Source organism: Trichoplusia ni, chromosome 15, assembly GCF_003590095.1.
Source record: "Trichoplusia ni isolate ovarian cell line Hi5 chromosome 15, tn1, whole genome shotgun sequence".
Classification (NCBI taxonomy): Eukaryota; Metazoa; Arthropoda; class Insecta; order Lepidoptera; family Noctuidae; genus Trichoplusia; species Trichoplusia ni.
In genome coordinates, this window is record NC_039492.1 from 9869621 (window position 1) to 9895461 (window position 25841).

At 34.7% G+C, this 25841-nt stretch overlaps 2 protein-coding genes and 1 long non-coding RNA gene across 5 annotated transcripts; 1 reads left to right on the plus strand and 2 right to left on the minus strand.

Annotated features, from left to right (window-relative positions):
- Positions 1 to 247: 247 nt before the first annotated feature.
- LOC113501330 (dynein regulatory complex subunit 3-like) lies at positions 248 to 4973 on the minus strand. Its single transcript, XM_026882453.1, has 9 exons — positions 4697 to 4973; positions 4220 to 4587; positions 3549 to 3721; positions 2891 to 3100; positions 2621 to 2761; positions 2297 to 2498; positions 1632 to 1817; positions 671 to 810; positions 248 to 427 (listed from the first exon to the last, which is right to left on the minus strand). The coding sequence occupies exons 1-9, from the start codon at positions 4794 to 4796 to the stop codon at positions 280 to 282; spliced, it is 1668 nt and encodes a 555-aa protein (XP_026738254.1). The 5' UTR covers positions 4797 to 4973; the 3' UTR covers positions 248 to 279.
- A 324-nt stretch (positions 4974 to 5297) lies between these two features.
- Positions 5298 to 20730, plus strand: LOC113501331 (TOM1-like protein 2). 3 transcript variants are annotated; one of them, XM_026882454.1, is made up of 13 exons: positions 5299 to 5434; positions 5701 to 5948; positions 7644 to 7751; positions 10695 to 10790; positions 12132 to 12233; positions 12647 to 12799; positions 14288 to 14439; positions 15274 to 15353; positions 15924 to 15989; positions 16561 to 16663; positions 17073 to 17163; positions 17762 to 17821; positions 18538 to 20730. In XM_026882454.1, the coding sequence occupies exons 1-13, from the start codon at positions 5380 to 5382 to the stop codon at positions 18745 to 18747; spliced, it is 1524 nt and encodes a 507-aa protein (XP_026738255.1). In that variant the 5' UTR covers positions 5299 to 5379; the 3' UTR covers positions 18748 to 20730. The 3 variants fall into 3 exon arrangements, with proteins under 3 accessions (XP_026738257.1, XP_026738255.1, XP_026738256.1); XM_026882455.1 differs by having other exon boundaries at positions 12650 to 12799; XM_026882456.1 differs by lacking the exon at positions 17762 to 17821 and having other exon boundaries at positions 5298 to 5434.
- A 102-nt stretch (positions 20731 to 20832) lies between these two features.
- LOC113501332 lies at positions 20833 to 24074 on the minus strand. Its single transcript, XR_003401284.1, has 3 exons — positions 23884 to 24074; positions 22633 to 22722; positions 20833 to 21660 (listed from the first exon to the last, which is right to left on the minus strand). It is a non-coding gene; the product is annotated as an uncharacterized LOC113501332 (long non-coding RNA).
- Between the last annotated feature and the right edge of the window lie 1767 nt (positions 24075 to 25841).

Genomic DNA, 25841 nt, shown 5'->3' on the forward strand with positions numbered 1-25841 from the left:
CGTTGCAAAGTTTGGATTTGTATGCCCGAGGTTCAGGACCAAATCAAACGAAGTGCCAATACTACTTTTTCAGAGATATTTTCTGAATTACTCTCTAAGAAACCACTGACTAATGGTGAAGTAAAACATCATGAGTAAACTTGGATATGTGGCGATCAATGCTCACACCCCTATATGGGAAGAGGCTTGCGCCGAGCAATGAGAAATCTAGATGCTGATATTATTAAATATTAATAAAGCCACGAAGGTGTAGAAAAACATTTATTTAAAATTACATGATTATGTGTACTCGTCTGCGAGTAGGGCTACAGCGTCCGGATCCATGGTGTCAGTGAGTGACATATAAAGGTCGGACCACTCCTCTCGTTGGTTGTCTATAAAGTAGTTGATCTCCAAAATACGGTCACGGTTCCGCTTAACTTCATTGCTGCAAAATATAATCAAATATAGCTTCAAAAATGCACACTCGTTTATAAGATTATAAGTTCTGAGGAAGAGAGCCATATTTTAATATAGTCATCTAGTACATCTTTTACGCACAGAAAATAGTTTGCTACTCTACTCTGATTTTTGCCATTTTCGTCCCTTCTGCAAGCACAATCCTTTTATCTACGGCCTTTCAAACTTTTTGGTTTATGATGGTCACATTATACTAAGGAATGAAACTCACTCGTTAGTCCCTTGCACCAGGTCATCTCGCCAAGTATTAGCGCGGGTCATGAGGAGATCTTCACGCGCGTCTATGAAGCGCATGTGGTTATCTGATGATGCAGCTACTACATTCATCATCATGTCACGGTCCATCATTATCTGGAGAGGAGCCAAGGCGTAAATAAAAAAAGAGTTATATCACAGGAGGTACACACATCAAAACAAGTAACTGTGAAAGAGTCTGTTGCTTTGGACATCATGACCTGTCCTGCAACAGGAGCGCGGGGCGTATTCATTCGTCGTGCTCTTTCACTGCTGCGTCGGCAGGTACACACGCCGTTTCAAAACCTAATAGTTTGGTATTATACGCAAAGATGGTAAAAGACCTGACGGAATGTCATTGCTGCCTTAGAAATTGGGCCGGCCTTTGGTGTGGAACGACACCCGACACCCTTGCCCCATCCCATGTTTTAAGTTCAGCGTTCTCGCCGGGCGCTGCTGCTGGTGACGCGGAAACCCTTACTTAAACCCCGTTCGGGACAAGGAGACCAGGTGCACGAGTTCTTTACGAAGAACTAGCAGAGCGATTGGTCGACTTTACCCATGATCAGAATGCTGGTCTGTATTTTGCTCCAATAATTAGCATTGCCATACAACTTGGCAATGCGGCCAGCCTTCTAGGCACGTTTCCCGACTTTGGCAGGGATGAAATGAAGACGTCTTTTTTGACGCTCCGTAAAATATGTTCAGTTTTAAAAATGACAATATTAAATTGAGTAATGTTGTGAATAAAATAAGTATCTACTTCTAGCTTTTTAATAATCTTCACCATTGAATGCATCTTGATATTAAACCTGCAAATAGACTAAGAATCTGGTAATACGTAATCAAAATGAATAAAAAGCTTTTAAACATGTGAACAGTAAGTGTTTTAGTTTATATGGTAGAAACTGATAACTGTAGAACGATCTCGTACTCACATCAAAGAGTTCGCGAGACGCGTCTCCCAGCATGACCTTGTTGCCAAGGTATTTCGACAGGATCTCGAACTGGCGCGTCGACCATACTCCCTCATGCTCGCGCCACGCACCGAATGCTGTGCGCGACGCCTCCAGAAGTTTTGTTACTAGTTCTGTCATATTTACAGCAAACTGGACCCTGGAGTCCTGGTAATCGAGCCAACAACTTTATAAAGATTAATAGCCTAAGCCTAAGGCCAGAGAAAATAAAAAGATGCTTTATGATAGGTAAAAGGTGGAGAACACTAAAATATTTATGATCGATCAGATTGCCTTAGCAACCAAAACCTTTAACTAAGACCAACCCTCCTCGGAATCCTACAAAGTTCCTGGGACCTTTGACATGGTAGTTCCTTTTTTCGGATCGGAAATCATAAAATGACATGGCAGTCCTGCGGTTCAACAATAATTACGTTTGCTAAAAATAAACTCTAATGCACAATAGAGTGTTGGATACAAGAAAGTAACAAGACCATCCGCTTTGCGGTCGCGTTAAAAATATGTCGGTTTGAATGTCTGAATACCTTTGGGATATCAAGAAAAAGTTAAATCATCCCAGACGACATCGAGATTGTTGTGACAAAAACCTGTGAATTAACTCGTAAGTAATCGATATTCCTTCATACCTCACACTGTTCAAATAGCTGCATTTCAATGGTCATCAAAGCCTTCCATAGTTCATACAAAGTTTCGTGGAACTGCTCCCCCAGTTCTATCAGCAATGGTTCCGCCTCCTCGACTGCCATCTGCTTAGCATCGATTTTTGAGGTGTACTCGTCTACCTTTGCCATGATCGGCTTCTTCTTTTCATGGAATTCATCTAATGTTCTAGATAGGTAGAAAAAGAAAAATAATGATCACCTAAATTAAGAAACCTCTTACTAAAATGCTACCGGTTTTCTTAGGCACTAGAATACGCAACAAACTGTTTATGCACTATATCTACACACTTTTTGCTTTTCTCAACGCTTTCCTCCAGAGCAGTGTCGACAAGATCTTTAAAAAGTTTAATTTCGTTTTGTCTCTCTGTGTATGCTTCTTGGGCAAAGTCAACTAGAGTAGCCATTGTTTCCACATACTGTTCCCTGTACCTGTACAAAACATACGCTATTATTTAAACCAGAACATAAATTCTTAGGTTCAGTTAGAATAATAATTTTCATGAGACGATAAATACAAATAATATTCGGGAAAAATAAATGAATCGGGCATATGCTTACTGGTCAAAATAAGCTTGTAATTCTCCCCCAAAACTGAGCAATAATGCGCCGTCAGGATCCTTGTCAAACATAGTGTCGAGGAGTTCAGGCCCGCTTAGGTACTCCACGAACGACATCGCATAAAATGTCACCTTTGCATCGTATTCTTCCTTAGCAATTCGTTCTTGTTCCGTCTTTTCATCAGCTTCATCCATTTTTCGAATCAATCCTCTGGGAGAAGAACGGGATAAATTTAGATTTCTTTAAAGTGGTTGTATATATCATTAAGCTGAAAACTGAGAGCAGCGCAAGATACAATAGAGGTTACGGGGTATAGGGTCCGGGGGAATACGGTTAACGATGGACAGGACCTTCAGTTCAACTCAACATGATGGCGTTCACACGGGATGTTGAGTTTTCGAGGGAAAGATATACTGAACAAATTAGTTTTCCCGGGGGAAAGTGGAGTTCATCTTTGCTCTGCCTATAAGGCGACAAAAATTCTTCAATTACTTCAGTGTAAATAAAAGTCAGCGCTCAGCGCTGTATGGACTTTTTAAAAAAGAAAAATGGGTTCCCAAAGTAGAGGTTTCCTCCGCAGGCATTCTTGGTTACTTTCAGCCAGACAAGGATAGTTTTGTATTGTTGTAAAGTTCAAATATTTTCATTAGTTTCATACCTAAACAAAGCCTTCCCTGACTCTCTCTCCTCTTCGGTGATGATCTTATAATCTAGGTAAGTGACTCTGTGAAGAGCAGCTCTTACGAATGCGTAGGCATTTGGTTCATCGCAGCATGGGTTGCCTTTGAAGCTAACAGATCGGAGCTTGCGGAATTGACGAAGGTATGCCATCTGTCATAAAAAGATGTAAATCAATACGTAATAGTAACTTTATCACTTAACCTTTAATCGAAAATACAAGACATACCGCGACAATGTAATTAAGAGGGAAGGATCCGAAATAATGATTGAGTGATGAGGTTCCTAACAACCTTCAACTACAATATTATAAAAGAGTAACGTTAATGGTATACTCCCTACTAATATTATAAATGCGAAAGTAACTCTGTCTCTCTGTCTGTTACGCTTTCGCGTCTAAACCACTGAACTGATTTTAATGATATTTGGTACAGAGATACAGTTGACCTTGAGAAAGAACGGGATCGTTTCCCGGACTTTTGAAAAGTTCTCTTGGAAACGTGATATAACCGACATCGGCGCGGGCGAAGCCGCGGGCGAAAAGCTAGTATTTTATATTTTTCTCGTTATACACGAGTAAAACAATACTTAAATGTAAAATTTACTATTGTTCGCCTATTAGATTTTAAAACGGTTCCTTAACCTACCGACCTCCTTGAAATCTTCTATCAAATTGTCACCAATACTAAACACAAGTAATTTCTCAAGCGATTCCAAATTTTCCAGTTTCCTTATCTTGTTGTGAAACAACGTTAGCACCTCCAAATTAACCAGAGCGTCTAATTTCTCTATTTTCTCAATTTTATTAAACGACAAGTCTAGTTCATTAAGTCCAGTTAATTGTTCAAGATTCTCAATCTTTTCTATCAAATTATGAGCTAAAGTTAGTTTGGTAAGGGATTTCAGCATCCATAGATGATCGATTCTAAGGATGTTCTGGAATTCCAGGCGAACTACTTCAGCTTCTTCGAGATGTACGCCTTCCTCAGCAAATAGTCTTCCAGCCTCTTCAGTGGGACCTGAATTGAGAAAATATTGAAGTAATAAAACGAAGTTTCAAACAATGACCCATTAAATCGATGAAAAGTATCCTCAGTTTTATTAAGTGACAAAAATTAACATATTTACCGTACTCTAGAATACATCGTATGAGCATAGCATTATCTATTACGCCAGGTTCCACATCGGGGTGGATAATAAGGCTGTTTAGAGATCTTTTTGGCGGCATTTTAACTGATTAGAAAGTAATTAAACAACTCACAAGCATTTATAATACGAAAGTACTACAATTATATTTATTCTCGTTGCTAAGTTACAGTGTTCGATAAAAACGTTTTGTTTAAACTGAAATAACTCTTGGATACTACTGAACTTAATGAAATAACTTTCATTATAATGTAATAATAAATAATACATGTGCTCATCGTAAAACAAAAAACGTTTATTAATACGTACAAATATTCAACATTAAGAAAACAATTTAGGACAGAGTTTTTAACATTGGCACTTCTGATTAATAAATTATGTTATTCTCTGCTCATAATAATTGCTTATTATTATCTGCGGTTACTGTTATGCTGGTTGATTTGTTTCCTCTTGCCTACCTAGTAAAATACAATAATTATTGTGAATGAAATTTTCTCAAAACACATAATTTTTACATTGATCAGTATCACTTAAGACCGTTTCTGAACGTAAACTGTTTTGTTACTCTTGACAGCTGCTATGTGTTTTTAGTCTGTGAATTGCGTTTTTGGTGACAAGAGAAATCGGTGAAATCATTTTGATAAATACTTGATTATTTTCCAAAGATGTCTTTCTTTGGTGTAGGAAATCCTTTTTCTACGCCGGTGGGTCAAAAAATAGGTAAGATAATAAACATTTATAACTCTTTAGAGCCGTCTGAAATAAGTAGTTATCGTACCCTATGGTCCATTTCTTTTTGTTGCGCACTAGAAAATCAAATTTCTCTTTGTTGTGGTGTAATGATAACTCAGCGTTAAGTAATTTTACTGTTATTGCTATTGTTTTATTGTATTTGTGAGACAGAAGGTTTGCGTTGCGTTTTATTAAACAGGTGTTAATTACTTTGACCCTTTTATTATGATATGCGTGATGAAAAATTGTTTCAGAACAAGCTACAGATGGATCGCTGCCGTCAGAAAATTGGGCACTCAACATGGAAATATGTGATATTATAAATAGCACTCCGGATGGGCCCAAAGATGCCATTAAAGCTATAAGGAAGAGGTTGACTCAGAGTGCTGGCAAGAACTACACTATTGTGATGTACACACTGACTGTCCTCGAAACCTGTGTTAAAAACTGTGGCAAGTCTTTTCATGTATTGGTGTGCAGCAAGGAGTTTATATCTGAATTGGTAAGTCAAGATGTATTCACCAAAAAGTTTTCTATAACTATATTAAAACAAAGCAGACAATAACATTGTGCCTTATCAAACAATCATTTAATGTCATTGTACACTTCTGTATACTTCTGATAAGTAGCTATACACAAACCATGACAAGTATATTTTCCTAATTAGTATCATCAGGTACTTACAAAATTAATTATTCACTTAAGATTATATTATCTGCTCTATTAATTACTAAAGTCTAAGGTTTGTAGGTCAACCGACAAATGTTGATGTTATCAAATTAAATATTGTGACATCTAATTACACCAAAAAACAAGTTATGAAAATTTCCAAGCATTGTTGAATCATTTGTGAATGAATGAACTCCCCTGTTGCTGATAACTACTATAGGCTGTATAGTCTATAAATATTCATATAAGACTTGTCATTGGTAACTTGGATCTTCGCTTATTGATAAAAAAACGTGGAATACATGATAAGATCTGTGCCGCTACAGGATAAAAAGGGTAGCTATTAAAATAAATTATAACAGTTATAAGGTAAAACCTATGACGGTTTAAATTTCATACTACTTTTTCCTATATTTTATACAAACTCAGTGTGACTAGCCAGGGAGGAGAGGGTAAGCGCTGGAACTGATTTTGGAGTGTAATACCTATAAAAAGCCACATTATTTCTAATTGTCTTAGCTTAGATAAAACCCCGAAACACACCTTCAAATAAAGTGGACATGGGGCAGCTAGTACACTTATAAATAATATATGTACTGTATATAATATTATGTAGGGACCTTTAAACATACAAATAGTTATGTGTATGTAGTATGAATCCCATGAGTCATTCATTACATACCTTATGTTATGACTGCTCTGTAATATGAGAATGTATGAGACATTTATACATAAACATACATATCAAAGCATAAAAGACACAGAAGTACATAATTTACATAACTGTTTATTATGGTTACATAAATTAACATGATATATTGCATCATAATAATCAAGATTATATATTATATACTGCTTATACAATTTTTGAGAAGGCCTATGCCTAGCAGTGGTACATTAATTGGCTGGTATTGTTATAATATACCTGTTGTAAATATTAATTTTACAGGTTTTATAACATTTTAATATATTGTCAATACTATTTTTGTACTTTGTGAATATTTTAAGTTTGTTTATTAGATACAAGTTATTTTTCTGTTACCAAATGGATCACGTCATTAATATACATAAATTAACTAAATTAGTTTCTTAATATAAAAACATACCTACCTACATGTTTGGGTAGGTGTGAGATAGGAATTCCAAAGTATCATAATATGTTTGTCACTATAACATAGTTGAATATATTGTTGTTTAAATTTTTATTCGTAAAATTTCTACGGCAATGGGCTCAATATTCTCGAAAATTTCACAATAATCATAATTAGGTATTAAAACTATAAATCCTCCTTTAAAAGTTCCTGCTTTTTATTAACGTACTAGCTGTTTCTCGCGACGCCGCCGCGCGCCGTTCGCCTAGATGCAAAAACATTATCCTCCATTAACAAAGTCGAAAAAATGTAGCCTATGTGTTAATCTAAGGTGTCAAATACCCCCATGCCAAATTTTATCGATATCCTAGATAAAGCAGTAGCACACATACAAACAGTTACATACATTTATAATATTAGTGTTTTTTTTTGTCTAGGTAAAACTAATTGGGCCTAAAAACGATCCACCAACTGTGGTGCAGGAAAAGGTTCTCTCGCTCATTCAGTGCTGGGCAGACGCCTTCCAAACTACCCCTGATATGCAGGTAAGATATTTATAATTTAATAAAATATATCCCATATTTAAAACTCTTGTACTTTCTTTACTTTGAGAATATAAAAGAGACAGGATTTGTCTCAGTAACGTCGGCTTCTATGTTGTTAACATGTGACGGTTGAAAACAACGCAAGGTAAAGAGTGATAAAGGTCTCTCGTGATAAGTGCTTAAAGAAAAAGAGTGTTTCTGCCTATTCTATCGGCGAAATTAGGAAGCGACGAAAATGGGGTGTTGTCCAATGTAATTTGAGCTTCAAGAAGTGCTACTTAGGATCCTAATTTAAATAAATGAATACTTACTAACTTTATGGCGACTACAAATATTAAAGTAAACTTTCCTGGCGACTGTATTGTATTGTACTTATACCCGCTGCAACTCAAACAAAAACATAGTGTCCGAACTTTCAGAATATCTAAACAAGCCATACACGGATAAACGCACGCCACAGGGAAAGCCTGCGATCACTGATTAGATAAATGACATGAATCATAGATAGGATCAAATCAAATATTGTAAACATAACCATGTAACGTTTGCCGATTGTTCAAAGTAATTATTTGTACACATAATTATACAAATACAGTAATGAGTTAGGTAAAGGAAATTTCAGTAAACAGCGGATTTCCGAGCGTCACAAAAACAGAACAATGCTTATAGTTTTGTGTCTAGTTATTGGAGCGCTGTCTGCCCATTTGCCTAATACTCAGTGATTGAGAAGGTCATAACTTTCAATTGAGCTTGCATCAATTTAGCGACAATTGTATTGGTCATCGGCGCTCTATACAACTACCAAATTCTAGCAAGCTTAAAAGTAAGTATATAGCGTGACGTATTATTGAATGTTTTTTAAATAATTTTGAAAGATATCTCTATTCTCTTGTTGTTAGCTAAACATGATATCGCTTTGATAAAATGATAGCCACATGACAGATAAGCTGTTATGAAATATTTCATACAAATAATGTTTTGAGGACACTTAATAGTTATACATGTACAAAAACATTGTTTTTTTAATAATCACACAACACCACACAGCACACTTCGCTGGTTTAGAGGAAAATTTATATTTATTTCCGGAAAAATGTTTCGTCTGCCTTGATTGAAATATTTCCAATTCTTATTCCGTTTCTGTATAACGTGGTGGTCCGCCACCTTTTCAAATTGAAAGTAACTTAAAAGTTGTGGAAGCGTGACAGCAGACTACACGGTGCCTCCCTTCCACAACTTCAATGATATTACTACGTGAGATCAAGACCTTGACGTATATATTTTAGACTAATTATATACTTTTTATACTGAAGATAATTCAAATCACACTGTTAGGAATGATGTCATTACAGGGCCCCAATTCCGCTACATACCATTACCGATGAATGAATGGAGTAAAATTACATTCTTATTCCACTAATCATTTTCTTAAAACAATAAAAAATTGCATGTCTGTACGGGGCGCCACACTCAATGTTTATACAAAGAATTTTCAATTATTGTGTTGGCAAAATGCTTAAGAGACGAATAGTCTTAAATTTAATCTAATTTACATTAATTCATCGGAAATTGTAAATAGCAGAATTAGGGCTCAGATAAATAGGTTACAGATGATTATCATTGGCGATTTGGGCTGTAAAATCAGCATGATGGCAATTTAAGAATTGCTCTGTCATTGAAAGAAATAGCCAAAGACATGCCTACACAGGTATATCACCGTTTTCCACTCAACCGGACAATTTTTGCCGTATTTACACAGCTAATTCATCTTGATTTCACCTGAAGGCTAGGCACCAATTCTAGTTTCAGTGACAGAAAGAGCTAAAGATATTCCAACATGAAGCACCGTCTCTTTCACTCAGCCGTCACTCTGACGGTTTTAGGACACTATACATTCTTAGTTCATTGTCCCGAGTAGCAAATCTTATTATACTGTAAGTATATATAAACCAGATTATAACGTAATCTAATCAATAGTCCAGTCATGTATGAGAGATTAGGAAAGCGAGCTGTTTATTGTAGTGTATTATTCTATTAGATTATTTTTGTTTCAATACATGTTTAATAAGGAAAAGGCAAAAGGAAAATGGTTTCGACTTTGATCGAATACCGGAATGTCTATCTAGTTTTGCAATGTTTTAAGTCCTGTTATAAAAAGTATTAAACTGTAAGTAAGTAATGTTCAAAAAGCTTGTTATTTTTTACTTTTCGAAATTTAATTCAATTCAAAATAAAATTTCGTTTCGAATCTGGAAATGGCTGGCTAAAAACGGACGATAGTAATACAAGAAACAGAGGATTAATAATCGTCATAATATTTAAGATCTAAAGTGGCTTATAAAGACTAACGAATAGTTTTATTTATTTGTTTGTTTTTACAAATGGTTCAATCGCGTGAATAGGTCCGATTATAAAATGACATTGACTATTACTTAAATAATGACATGAAACATTGCACTGTTCATATTAATGTTCCTTTCATATTGACTGGTATCGCAGTATTTAAATGGCCGTCCTTTATAACCGAATAGTCGAAAGTATTTTATTTATGCTTCGTACAATAACCTTTCTATAATATTCCAGACGTAATAAATATTTTGTTGAATATTGTTTGCCGTTATACTAAAAAAACAATAATTTAAATCCATTTAAGTGAGCGGTTTTTTAATATTGTAATTTATTATTTTTTCTTATTAAGAACTAAATATTAGTTTTTACATATATTAATACATTAATGAATTAAACATGAATTGATTATATATTTACCTAAGAATACTTTCTAACGGACTGTGTTCTACAATCTACATTCTACAATAACAAAGAAAAATAATATTAGCTTCACGTTTCTCGTGTGAAACCTAATCCAAACCACAAAAGCTTCACTTAGTGATTATTTCAAGGGATTATGTGAAAGAAGACCTTTATGTTTACTTTTTTTTCCAGGGAGTCACACAAGTTTACTCTGAGTTGCGTCTCAAAGGAGTTGAGTTTCCTATGACCGATTTGGACGCTATGGCGCCTATATTCACACCGCAACGGGTATGTTTTGTATTGATATCTCCCAACTCTTACATAAAGAGGGTCTGTACTTTGTATTGTACATTGTATAGCCAGTATAACAGTATGATAGATCTTACTTTTTTCTTTATATGGCATTCGTCATAGATTGTAACTAACATAACTGTCCCATTTCAAACGTTGTTTTGGAATAAAAAATCGGTCGAGCCAGACATGAGAATTTTATATATTAGATAATATTTATTGGAACTCAGATGCTATTGACTTTGGTTTAATTTAATAAATATAAATGGATTTTTTATTGTACATTAATTTATGATAACTTTTATATTATAATCCGTAACGGACTTGAGTGTGTTTCTTGAAAATAAGCCAAAAGTGGTAGCCAAAATCTTCCGCTCACATATAATAACGATTAACCAGTTTTTTTTTTATAAATTTTCATTCATTTAGTCCACAATTTAAATTCCTTTCGCCTTATTTAAAATTACTACATGGAAAAGATACCGATTATCGAAAAATTAAAGTGAGTTGACCTACTTATGCACCTTTAATATTGAGCTACATAAATAATAGAAGTTTATGGTATTCGTATAAGAATTATTCATGAAACAAGCCAGTTTATTTAGAGCTAGACAAGTACAAGAAGGTTTTATCTTTCACCTTATGCTACAAAAACTATAAAAAAAATTGTTTTTGTCGCGATGTTGGTCTTTTAGTCAACCACTATTGTGAGCGATAGATGAGAGAACAGATTCAATTGATTAGTTTTCACAAAATGCGTATTATAATAAGTAACTGTTTTTTTTTTGCAATACTAAAGGTTCCTAAAAAATAGCCTAAAGAAAAACCATTTAGGACATATTTAGAATTCCATTTCTACCCTATAGTACAGAACCCTGAAAAGTGTATATCGTTTAAATACAATATATTAAATATAAATACTCGTGCACAATTTACGTTTGCTAGATCCTTCTGTTAAGAACCACTTAGCAAATCAAAATGTTGTTTGTTTACGAACTACCGGCATGCAAATTAGCTGATAACGTTATCTCTAACATTCTGATAAACAACCGGACAAGATGACCACAAGCCCGTTTAATACAATCATCTTATTGATCAACTATCGCGAATAATTTAAAACATATCTCCATCACTTTTCGTTTATATATAAATGAAAGAGAAAGGTGTACTTTTTAATGAGATGACGCGTTTACAAATGTCTATAATTCTATTGTTAGTATATTTTAAGTGTTAGATAAGGATCTATGAGATAAAAGCTGCTTGAAACCTGTTCTTTAAGTCTAGTATATAAGATTGTTGAAAGTTGAAACGTATTGTAAAATGAGTTGTTTGGTCCAGAGCGTGCCGGATGGGCCGGAGCCTATTCCCGAGTCGCCGCAGCGGCAAATCATCCCTCAGACCTCGCCGAGTCATTCTACTATGGAACAAGCACCAGCCAATGTAAGTATTTTTGTCAATTCTACTGCCTATAGAAACAAAACTGCTAAAACGATTTTGATTAAATATCTGCCGCGAATTATTGTGTATTTTTCATAACTACGTGTAGCTATGGCTTATATCCTTGTTAGACTCAATCTAAATATCGTACAGTGAAAAATATTTTTACAATATCTAAACAAACATTCATTTTTATGCGTTGTATAATGTCACAGTCCTTGTGCACTAATCAACGGTTTACTATATTGCATGTATTCTGTTTCAAATTAAGAATTGTAATTTGTGTGAATTGCGTGTTTGCATTGTTATTTTTTAAATTTTTAATGCGCCTTTTAATTCGAATTTAGTATCTAACTTTAGAATAACCTTTGAAGCGTTTGTTAAAGGTCAACAATTTAATTTATGAATGTTATTAGCAGCAGATGCCTCTGACGGAGAGTCAGAACAAGAAGCTCCGCCAGGACCTGACGGTGGTGGAGAGCAACATCACCGTTATGAACGAGATGCTGAACGAGCTCACCATGCAGCCGCACGCCGCTCACCACGAGAGCGACATCAAACTGCTCGATGTAAGTACCATTCAAAATTCAACTCCAAGAATTCATTTTGAAACTAAAATACAACTACTTTTACGGATTTTATAGCGATTTAATTTATTTGTTAAAAAAAACGCGATAAAATCCGTAAAAGTAAGTTTTATTTCAATGTCTAACTTTCGTGTAAACCTAAGAAATCACTAAAAAATTTGAGATCAGAATTCGTAGTATTTAATTATTAGTTTTAAAGATAAGACACTTGTATATTTATTTTCAACCAAGAGATTGGTCGCTACTGATAAAGAATGATCACACGGGATTATAAAATCGGGATAAAAACTATCCTTCGTGTTAATCCTGGTTATAAATAATCTGTGTATCAACTGTACCAAGTCTAAATCCGATCAGTGATGGTTATGTGGAAGAGAACAAACAAACATACAGACTATCGCGATTATAATAATAAGTAGGATAACAGAATCTCATTATTTGCCTCGCCTTACACAGAAATCTATTGATGAAGCGATTGTATTTGTTTTAAAAGCATACATCGTCGAATGGCAATCTTAACATTGCAAAGATTATTTATTCTTAATTCACAAAAATTTTGTTGCCGGTTCGATGCCTGCTAAGAAGTGTATTTTAGAAAGCGTAGACATAAGTAATTTATATTGATAACAAACATGACTGACTACCTTGAAAGTAAATGTATGTGACATAATATCGTATTGCATTTCCAACATACTATGTACATAGATACCTCAAACAAGGATGTCCACAATCCAAAAATGGTTTGTTGTTGTTATCTGTAAAAATCGATTTTATTGTTTCAATGAACAGACATTTCAATGGCAGATAACACTAACACAGCCTTCGAGTGTCAAGGTTGTTTATTGTAATTAATTATTGCGTTCAAGATACTAAAATACAGAATTGATATGGAGTTCGTTGGCCGTAATTTTATTATAAATGTCCGCTAGTGCAGCTGGTATGAAACGACCTTACAATTATTATTTTTTTGGTTTGTGATAATTTTCGTTTGTGGTTTGTGATATTGCTACTAGCCTAGCCAGTACTCTCTTAGTTAACTAATGTCGTCATTTTCTATAATATCATTTTGGTAAAATTATTTCTAGTAAAACTTAAATAAATAAACTACTTTGGAATAATTTGCGATGTCCTTGCTTTACGAGAAACCTTACAAATCAAAAACAGTTTCATTCTACTATATAAAAATAAGTCGGGTTTTCCTTCCTGACGCTATAACTCCAGAACGCACGAACCGATTTTCACGGTTTTGCATTCGTTGCAAAGGTTACGGGCTCCGTGAGGTTTATAGCAAAGAAAATTCAGGAAAAAATTCAACAGAAAAGCGGTAATACCATCTGGTTGCGAAACGGAGTTTGCCGAGTTTGCTAGTACGTTATGTATATCCCCATTATTCATTTGATATTATTTACCGAAAAAATCCCTTGAAGTTGAATTTAAACTAACAAAATTAAATGATGTTTGTTACCCCAGGAGCTGGCGGAGACTCTCCGCTCGATGCAGACGCGCGTGATGGAGCTCATCAGTCGCGTGGCGGACCTGTCGCCGCTCATCGTGGACCTGCTCTACATCAACGACCGCCTCAACAATGTGTTGCTGCGACACAGCCGGTTTACCAGTAACAGGTACCTCTCTTTTCTGTTACTATAGACTGGCCGCAGATATGCAAGATGTAGATGTGAAAAACAATAAATATTCTGATATATAAAGTTCCCGTGTCACGATGTTAGTTACCGTACCCTTCCAAAACGGCTTTCATAACCCCAAGTGATAAGGGTTATCCACCCTTAATATTTTGTCTCCACTGTGATCATCGACTGTTAGGCGGTACGTAATTCGCTGGGACAGCTAGTATAATAATAATTTTCAATGCCCATTCGTTATCGTGGTTCGTATCCGAATACTCCTTCGGGGAAGGAAATGGGTAGTGTCTTTTACTGACTAGACCTGAACCGCCGTGCTACGTCATCCGCGTTTTTGTGTAGGTGTAAGGCAATGAATTGCAATTCTTTATACAAGCAACAAGTACCTACTTAAAAATAATAAATATATAATTTAATTAAGGGAGGTGATTCTCACTAAATCATTCTGTTGCGGGATTTACTCAAATATTCTTATCACATATGAATATTTACACTTGGCAGTTATTATGCAAGTTTTAGTCGGTGACAGGTTAACCTAAAGAAAGTTATTTACGCAATACATAAATCGTAGATTTCTTAGCTATTGGTTTATTACAATGAGGAAATCCCCCTCCCTATAGCAATATAATAATATTTGCTACAGCAATCCTTAAATTTTGTCTGGTGGAATCTTTTTGTTTGAAATACTGTAGCAGTGAACAGAAGGGTTTCCAGATGAAGGGAATCCACCTTTCTTCGCCCATACGGAAGTCTCCAAATAAAATAAATAGTCAATATTAAATTTAGAGTATTTAACAAAGAATCAACTTTTTTTAGAAATGCAGCGACATCCGCCTCTCCTTTGTCTATCCTAGGCGCTGCCATGGGAGTACCCAACGCTAAACCTGCTGAATCACGTAAGTATTCGAAATTATCTGAGCGTCATAATCTTACTCTACTAGACTATCTCTACTTAGTTATCTTTCCTAACATTTGATATACGCATGTTTGAAATTATTTCTTATCAACGTCATTTCCGACTAATTATGATAATTTAAGACGTAATAGTGACAGACTACAAACAAACAAAGGTAAATAACAAGGTCAGATGAAAAACAAAAAAAAAAAAGAAATTAATCTCATACTTAGTATTGGTATTGAGATTAATTAAACCTTTCATCATCGACCTAGCCTTTTTCCAACTATGTTGGGGTCGGCTTCCAGTCTAGCTGGATTTAGCTGAGTACCAGCTACCTGGGCAACACGATACCCCTTGGTTAGACTAGTTGTCAAACTTTCAAGCTTCTGACTACCTGTAACGACTGTCAAAGATGTAGGAATAACAGCCGGGACCCACAATTTAACGTTCCTTCCGAAACAAGGAGGAGCTCGTTATGACAAAGATGGTCACCCATCTTTGGAACAACCGCGTCAAGCGTAGTTTAACCTGTGATCGATTCACTTATACACAACATATTTAATTTCAGCAAAGCCCGAGGATGACGCCCTTATCGATCTCGGCGATGACGATGTCCCTGACATTGCTAAACTCAGTAAGTTATTATTGATTAACTCTATTAATACTAAAAACGCTCCGCTTCAGTATAAGTAGAGATATAATGACTATTTATTTTAATTATAAAACAAATGTATTGAAGTTATAATTACCTAAAAGTAAAAAGAAGTTGCAAGAATTACTAATTTCAAAAGTATTGCAGATGTTTATGTATATTATAATAAAACCAGTCTATATGCGTCCCACTGATAGATACAGGAAAGTTAAGCATTGATGAATGATGACTCTCGCTCACCGCGGATTGGCTATTTCTTTGTATTTAAATTAAAAAATAATATATCTTCCAACCTTTATGGTCAGCTTCAATAATTGGTAATTATAAATGTGTCATCTAGAATCAAAACCCAGATCCACTTTCTTAAAAATGTTAGGAAACTTGTTCTATGCCTGGGTGTTGTTGAAGTCTATGGTTCATAATCAAAATTTGTATCTAAAGCATCTACATCCCATAGAATCTCTTCAATACATTGAGCACTACTTTGTCTGTTACGTAGAACAGTCCCCTTAAAAAGCAACCTTATTACAATGATGATACATTTCCTTTTCAGCTGTAAAGGACGCACAGCCCGACAAGACTTCGACTAGCTCTAAAGACGAGTTCGATATGTTCGCGCAATCCCGTAATGTCACCTACGAGAGCTCCAAGACCGGGTAAATGTTACCAATATGTTGCTAATGTTATAAACGTGACTGTAAGTGTCTGTTACGTTTGTCCGTTATTGTTCATGCGAAAAATATTTAACCGATCATTATCATGAAATTTCGTACACAATATAGTCTTGGTTTCGTTTTACTTGACTTGAAAAGAAACAGGATCAGGCCTTACCTACAGCAATATCCCAAACGAGTGAAGCCGCGGGCGACCGCTAGTAATAATTAGAAACTCACAAATTGATATACACTAGTCACATTACTACAGTAAAAATAAAAAATCCATTTCAATTAGAGATTTGTATGTTTGTGAAACTCCCCGCGACACAAGGCTTAAATTCCTTAGTGAGGGAGTCGTTTTATAAAAATCAAAACCAAAAAATGTCTACATATAAAACTATATCTGCAGCGGCAGCAGTTACTCGGACAACATGGAGGAGCAATCTGCCACCAGCCTGGTGTCCGCAGCCAGCCAGCGAGCCACGCAAGGACAGCCATTGGTACGGAACACTTAACTATACATACATGTTTGTCTGGGTGCTTGTTTGACGCTTTTTAAGGATTGAAGACAGAGATTGTACAGGTTGTTTTATTTGTTATTCCCTATATAGCCTTTATGCTATAGCAGGTTCGATACTAATGGCCAGTCACTTCTCTTGTCAAGGCTGTGGTAGGATATGTCGCTCTCGTATCGGTCTATTCAGTCATGAAAGGCGTTGTATCACAGACACCACCACATAAATCGTTTGTAATAGACGAAAAGGCCGTTGATTGATATAGCTTTTGAAATTGGATGATGATGTTAATGTAATATAATATAATTTAATGTAATATAATTGCTGTAGCTGTTTAATGTAATATAATTAACAATTATCCAGATCTACAAAAGATGGTGATGATAATTTTTATTTTATGATTCCCAAATAGAATGTTAGTCATATTCTAAATTGACTGCTTCTCAATATTTTTTCTATGAAGTGTGAAATAGTTGGTGGAGGGAATTTGGATCTTATGCGGTAATGGATAGGGCTGTTTGTTTTTTTGAGTGTAAATGTAGTTTTTTTTTGTGTTAACCTTTAATTTATAATATTCCGACAGCCATCGGGCATGGATCAAAGGGAGATCGATGAAATAGCAGCTTGGCTTGCTCAGGAGAAGGTGTGTTTTGTTATTTTATTTTGTTTAATTTATTTATGCTTTAAATTTATCATTCACCTCGATTTATTTATTATTTCAAAACATTAATTTCATTTTGCGTTATAAGTTGTCAATTATTATGACTATCGCACAATATTTTGGCACAAAATATCGGTATCTGACGCAATTTAACTTAAGTAACGTATTTGTTTGTACAACTGAGCCTTGTAGACACAACCTCATTTGTAAATATTTCATATTATTTAGCCCTAAAAAAGTATAGACTTGTTTCCTGCGAGAAGATGACGAAGATATAATATAATGGAAAGAAGAAAGAAGGTACAATATATAGAAATGTCTGTACACAAGGTTACAGTAGGTATATAAAGAATATACTTTTCTTCGTCTAAGACGTGAAACCTGTCGGAGGAGCCTACTGCTTAAAGTAAGACTGTTGGAAGTTATGGACGCGCGGCGGAACAGAGTATAATACCGTATATTACTATACTATACCGTAATTGCAAAATTACTGCTTTTAAAGTATATTTGTTCGATATTTTCACGGACGTGTGTCAAATATATAATTTTAATTTATAATGCATCAAGTTAAAAGTTTATTTTCACGCTTGCGGCAACTGAATTCGACAGATATACTTCACAACCTGTCGCGACAACAACGCCAACTGGCGGATAAAAGCGGCAGCTTTGATTCTATTCTTTAATTTTATGTAACCCAGGCGGCGTCAGAAGCTAACCTGGGCACGGAGAGCGTCACCAGCAGCGACTTCGACAAGTTCCTCGCGGAGCGCGCCGCCGCCGCCGACACGCTGCCCAACGCCAACACCAACACCAACACCAACGCCAACACCAACGCCAACACCAACCTGCCTACACCCAGGCACCGCCAGATCAACAAGGACGAACAGGACTCCATGTTCGCACTTTAATGTTGCATAGTAAGATTATACGCAAACGAAACTGCTTTGAGTCGCCAATAAGACTTGGTGATTCTGAAAGGATGTTCAAATCTGGCCGCTTTTTATGTAAAGATTGCCTGTTTATTGGACACTCCCCCCCACTCCGCCGCTATAATAAATTTCATAACCCTCGACTATTTATGCGGTTTAAAGTCAAATTCTTAATTCATCTGATGTGATTTACTAAGGTTTGACATATCCAAAATATATGAGCATCCTTTCAGAAACTAGGATTACCAGATAACCTGAAGAGAACATCTCAAGGTTTCGTTTGAGTACAAAGGGTAAGGGCCCTTTTCTTGCACATGTCACTTGCCCAGGTACCCGAGAAATGTTAGGTGCGATGCGTGAGGCCTTTCCATTGAAGCGAAGCGTGGCTGGTGGAACGAAGACTCGAAGTCTACCAATAAAATTGCATAAATACAGCAGAGCAATAATTTTATGTGATCCTATTGGTTAATGTTATTTCGGTCCGCAGCCATGCTTTGCTTTAATTGAAAGTTAGCCCTAAAGCTCTTGTATATTTTATCTTCACTCACTATTGTTGCCGGGACGTGTGAATACTATCAAACGGTTTATCAGTAGACATTTTTAATTGTCATAAAAGCGACAACTAGCTTTTGTTTTTAACAGAATTAAATCTTGCCACTCGAACTTAATTCGATTATCGGAGCTATTCTATCTGAAGTTAGTCTACTATTTGCTATTTTATTTTACCATGCAACATGTCTTATGGTAAACCGCTGCCACGTTTGCCCGACTACCACAGTACGTAGTTGTTAAGCGTTATTTTCGCATCGAATCATATAACACACCCCGCGATGACATCTAGTACTATCGTAATATCTCACATGTATTCGTATGCCGTTTGGTGCCTGGCTTTATAGTTGTATTTGAAATATTTTAAGCTGACTAATCGATTGCATCATCTACTAATTCTAAGGAAAAAAGTCTTTCATATATTTGAGATTATTAACTCCTTAACATCGCTATTTGTTTCATCAACTTAAAATACTTCAATATATACCTGTTTGGTGTTTAGCGTGGCAAACAATAAAGTACATGATACAGCCGCGTCATTGACTATGTATTACATTAGGCTAAGGTTACATTAGGTAGATTCTTTAATATATAACTTATCTAGACTTCACTAGACCGCGGGAGCATTTAATACAAGACCACTGGCGTTCGAAATTATTGTATTATGCCATTTATTAACATTTTCTAGTATTGGAGAATGATCGTCGGAGGGTCGAGATTGTGATATATATTATTTTATATAGATATGTATATCGTGGTACTTTTATTTACTAGATTTAGTGATTGCTAAGATTGAATCAAGGTAACGTATTTGTATATTAATTTAGTACCTGTTGTACTGCATTTTGATTTGTTTTTGTTGATTATTGAAATTATAAGAAGTAAGAAGATGAAATGAAAATCGATGAAGTATTTAATGTATAAATATTATTTTGTCTTTAAATATAACGAGAATTATTACTGTACACATAAAATATTGATGAGTTTTATATAAGTCTTGTATAATATCTTTGATCGTGTTTGATATCGAAATCGAACGTCTTGCACTTATGAATTTACGAAATGTATTTAATATCATGGTATATTAATTATAATTACTAATAATAACTTCCTTCGAAGGAGTATTGTATGAATTTGTTTTATCCTCACGTTGTAGTCTCGAGTGTTAGTAAATCGATCTGTATAAAGTATAGCATACATCGTAACACCGAACAAGTTACCCCTAGTTAGCCCCCACTGTACCAAAGTACCCATACACTAACGTGAACTAAGCCATTCCACATTTGTCTCAATTAAATGTTCTTTTGGTATTAATGTGATAATTTAAAAGAACAAGCTTAATGTTAATTATTTAAAAGGATTATTTTACGTTGTAATCGTTGTATTTAAGATAATAAAATAATTACCATACCAGATTGAATTTCATTTATTTGAAACATTTTTCACAAGTATTTGTGCAATGTGTATGGATTGCCTACTAAAAAGGTTAAAAAAATCATAAAAAAGAAACATAAATAAGTTTTAAATTTGTTTATTTATCAATTTCTGTATCCACAATAGATACACAAATGCAGATTTGGCAAATACAATTACGAATATTTACATTTATAGACAGAATTACCAAATATACTTAGAAAATTACATTTTCAAAATCCTCACTAATTATCATTATGAAAGTAGCTAAATACATACGAGAATGCAAGTACATACGATTGAACTATTCAACGACACAAATTTCATTAAAAAAAAACACTAGAAAAAATACAACTTAACGGGTAATATGTCCGTTACAAGTAATTCTATTTTGTTGTGATGAATAAAATGTACAAGTAATGTAAAATATAAAAATAATAACGCCAATGCTCCTTCAACAAAACACTTGTTCGATGTAACTATAACTTGTACTAAGGAATGTCAAAATATTATACCATTATGATACAGAAATTATAAATACATTAGTTATACATAAACTAAGTTATGCTGCTGTTTATGCAAAATAAATTATGCCTTTAGAAAATAAATTAAACTTTTACTGGGTACTTGCACGAGATCGGGCCACATGTGTGGCGTTACATGATTCACGAATATACGGAGTATTACGTTACAAAATATCAGACAGTGCGTATTAACTTAGTTCGTTCAAGTACAACCTTAACACAATTTAAAGAACAAGTCAACAGTCTAGCAAATGAAATGCAAACGTGTTAGTTTAAGTATAAAAGTAAATAATTATAATCTATACAGTACAGTACTATACTATGGAAGTCTCATGAGAGTGTACTGGCCGTCGAGCGCTTATAACTCGTCTCTGGCTGGCAACTCGTCTTCTTCATCATCCTCGCTCTGGAAATAAAACAAGTTAATAAATAAATAAATAATAATAAATTGTTACATAAATAATATTAAACTTGTAACAGGCTGTGCTTTATCATAATACGACATATGAACAAGTATCTCAAATTAAGAACACTACGTTTATATTTAGAAAACTGATAATTATGCAATAACAACCGACAACTTGACACTACATGATAGTAAAAAAAACAAATGAAAGCATAACTATCTAAATATTCACTATTATAAACTACGACGAATTAAAGCACTAGCACTTGTATAGGTCATGCCTATAGTCATAGGTAAGGAACGTAGACACGATATTTTAATAACAACAGCTATCGTAATATTATTATGCGATGACCAAATAATTCTACAAAGGTTATCTGTAAGCCATACGTGGCTTCAAACTGACGTGTCAAGTGACGTATATAATCACGTGTATATAACAGACTACTGAACGCCACCTAAAAATAAATTAATTAGGAAACGCATCGAATCGCGAAAAAGTTGCACTACTAATAATAATAGCGGGCTTGAAATATTCAGATAAAATAACATGATTTCTACGCGTACATAATTTACATCTAATCAGAACGTTGATTGTGTTAGTTTCCGGTGTGTTTTCACCTGATTTTATTACATGTATAACTCAAAGAACATAACTGTATGTTTTCCTCTTTATGTAAATTCTTTACTTGGGCCTTGAAAATACGATACGAACATCTGCACAAACATCGCGTACCATTACATATTGAGCAGATACATAAAATTGTCGAACAAATTGGTTCCTTCTCTACACTACACAGACCATTTATTGAGTGGGCTTTATGTAAAGTATTTTTTCGAAAACACAATGAGTTCACTTTTAACGAGATTTTCAGCCTTAAAGATTTTTTTTTATCACAGAGAAGACTTTCTCCCATTTTGAGATAACAGGAATAGATATTGATAAATCTACAAAATATTTTTTTAACTTACCACACTGGGTTTAGGTTCAGCGCCCTCACCATCGCTCTCAACGAAGCTGGTCATAGCTGCCAGCGTCCTCTCGCCGTTGTAATCCTTCACCTGTAATAATAATAAGTAACATTTAAGATTAAATCGCAATAAAATGAGAAAAGTCGTTAACTGTAAAAGGAAAAATTATGTTAAGACTTGGCCTTGTTTGAAAGGCTTAGAGGAAAATGTTATAAAGACTTTTTTACACGAAACCTTTAATTGATAACTGTGAGAGTTAATCAATTGATTTCACCTACACATAAAATAGTTTCGTGCATTCGCCGACACGTCATGGATTGTCTAGCAACGTGGCCACAAAAAACCTATACGCTTTTTATGTTTAAATACCTAACCTTTAGTCACATACAAGTTAACGGTTCGTTTAAAACTGGTATTATAGATACCGTTAAGTATATTCAACTTTAATACTGTTAGGTTCCAGGTGACTAGATAGGCCATACGTAAAAAGTTTTGTCAAGAAGTCTTTAGAGGTTTTTAACGATAGATCATTTAATTTCTTTTTTGCATAGACAATATGGAATGCTGAATCAAAAATATTTATAAACTTCTAGTCATACTATAACCACTTTAATGAACTAGATTATTCTTGTATGAAATGAAATTATTTCTAGCAAATCACACGGTGTTCGCAATAAAAATAGACCGTTAAAATTGGTACTAGTTAAGATTACATACATTACTATTGAAGAAAATAACACACATGAACATATTTTAATAAAACTTACTGTTACTTGGAACACCTATATTGTTTCAAATTTTATGTTAGTTATTTGGTACGGTCGGCAATGCAAGCCGATGAACAAGATCAGTTTCACGTACTGTTTTAATTGATAAAAAAATTATGTTTTAATTTCATTTTTTTGGTAGAACTGAAGTGTTAAAACTCCTTTGTTCTTTATCATATTCAGGGGACTACTGACTACCAAAGCGAAGTGAATCCTGACCTAGTTACTTTGAAACCTTCCTATATCTAAACTTTTCTTAACGGAAAACAATACAATAGTGGTGAAGGGTGGGCGAGACTGGGTGCTGTCCAATGTACCTAATATGACCTTCAAAAAGTGCTTAGTAGCCTAATTTGAATAGAAATATAAATGACTTGATTTCGATACACTTCGCCTGAGCTTCACCGAACTATTCACCCATATCCAGAATGGACCGCGAAACGCTGAGTTGATTGAATACTTGTCAGATTCATTTGTTCCGTACCTGGTTGTCCTTAGTGTAGAGCTTGATGGTGGGGAAGGAGGTGATCTTGGTGTGCTCCAGCTCGTTGGCGGTGGCATCCATCTTGGCGATCACGACGTCATCGTCCTTCTCGAAGTGTTCGGCCAGCTTGTCGTAGATGGGAGCCAGCTGTTTGCAGTGGCCGCACCTGTACGGAGAATTGCATTATGAGTGAGGTTGTTACCGGCCTTTACTAATTCAAATAGGGAAGGGTATAGGTCACCACGTCAATGATAGATGAGCTCAAAGTGCCGCGAGAATATACCCACGTGAACCAAAATTTATAAAATGTCTACATGCTTCTTTTTTATGACTGAGCTCCTTAAAGCGTGTGTTTTAATTTGGAAAGACAAAAATTAGAACAATAATGAGCGAGTCTTAAAAATAATCTCAATACGCTATTCTGAGTACCCATTAAAAAGGCTGTGAAGGGAGATAGGTAAACACCGTCTAAAATATTAAATATTATTCAGTTAAAGCTGGTAAATTGAAAGTCAAGTCCAAACAGTAGAGTAATAACGCAGATTGAACAAGGTTGATAAATATTTATTTTCATAGTAGTCTAAGTTGACAGAATTGTTTGCTGCCCATGCCTAATTCAGGAACATTAGTTTTGTAATGACACAGCCTACACTACAGTAGTACAATTTATTAAAACTATAAATTGCATTGTTGTAGGCGTATAAAAAGCCGGTTTAAAATAAAACGTAGCGAATTAGAGAAAATAAAACATACTTTTTTCTCTAATAATGATTCAAAATTAATTCCACGCTCAAAAAAAGGGAGTAATCAATTAAAAATACTGCCTTACTTTTGAGAAATCTCTGTATCTGTTAAATTACCATAATGGGGTAAACATCTTTCAGGTCGTTGGGCAAACATTGACATTTGACAGCGCATTAATAACGACCCACTGAATGAGAACTAACGAGGCGTACACTTGTGCAAATTACACGACATCATTATAAATATAGGTATATTACGCAACAGACGTCTCCATATAATGGCAAGTTTTGTCTCGACACAGTCAGCAACAAAAGTCAAAGAACAAAATCCGATCAACGAGTTAAAAATAGTAATAAAACCACTATAATATTGGTGTCCAGTAACTTAACAATAAAATTATGATATCAGCCTATTTGTTTCCCAGTCCCAAATCTAAGTCATCTTATTCAGATGCTTTGTAAATCTGATAATGTTCATGGAGTTTTGCTGCTGACTGTACTATTGAACTCGACCTAGAAACAGCCGAAGTTAATGGTATTACAATGTTATCGATACCGTGTTGCTCAGCATGAACCACTTATTAAAACACAAGAATGATAAGAGTACACGCGGTTACTTATTATTTATTTTACAGAATTGTGATGCAATAACTTTTATATTTACTTTTATGTATCGTCCTTAATCATTCTTTTGTGTACTAATAGAGTATCTTTGTTTTAAATTATACCTATTTCTAGAATAAATAAAAACAATTTTTAATTGCCGCCATTGTGAAATTCTTTATCATTAGCGATTGCCAACATTTTCTAGGTATCCTACGTGCAGGTTTTATCAATTTTGATAAATAAAATTGTACATACGCTAGACGTGTACGTATTTCGAACGTTATATCTAGGCTATATTTTAAATCTATTAAAGCTCTGATCAACTGTGTACTGTTATTATAAAAAAAGGCCTTTGTGATATGTAACACATTTCGTGAAGCAATTATTTTTAAACAAACTACATAAATCTCTCTTCTTATTTAGGACTTAACAAACATTTTAGAAACTCTATTCTATCAACGACTTTTACAAAGATTAAATATAATCTTTGAATGATTACTCATTAACGGCCGCTTTCTATATTCGATCTCAATCCCTAATTTACGGATCGAGATTGACATTTGAATCCATTTCCAACTTTTAGTGTTTCTATAACCGATCCATGGATCG

Excerpts from the sequence above, each read along its gene's own strand:
- LOC113501331 (XM_026882454.1), top strand. The coding sequence starts at position 5,380 with ATGTCTTTCTTTGGTGTAGGAAATCCTTTTTCTACGCCGGTGGGTCAA. Across the intron at positions 7,752-10,694 it reads AAACTACCCCTGATATGCAG|GGAGTCACACAAGTTTACTC; the intron begins GTAAGATATTTA and ends TTTTTTTTCCAG. Across the intron at positions 16,664-17,072 it reads TACGAGAGCTCCAAGACCGG|CGGCAGCAGTTACTCGGACA; the intron begins GTAAATGTTACC and ends CTATATCTGCAG.
- LOC113501330 (XM_026882453.1), bottom strand. The coding sequence starts at position 4,796 with ATGCCGCCAAAAAGATCTCTAAACAGCCTTATTATCCACCCCGATGTG. Across the intron at positions 2,762-2,890 it reads TTACAAGCTTATTTTGACCA|GTACAGGGAACAGTATGTGG; the intron begins GTAAGCATATGC and ends TGTTTTGTACAG. Across the intron at positions 811-1,631 it reads CGTCTCGCGAACTCTTTGAT|ATAATGATGGACCGTGACAT; the intron begins GTGAGTACGAGA and ends GCTCCTCTCCAG.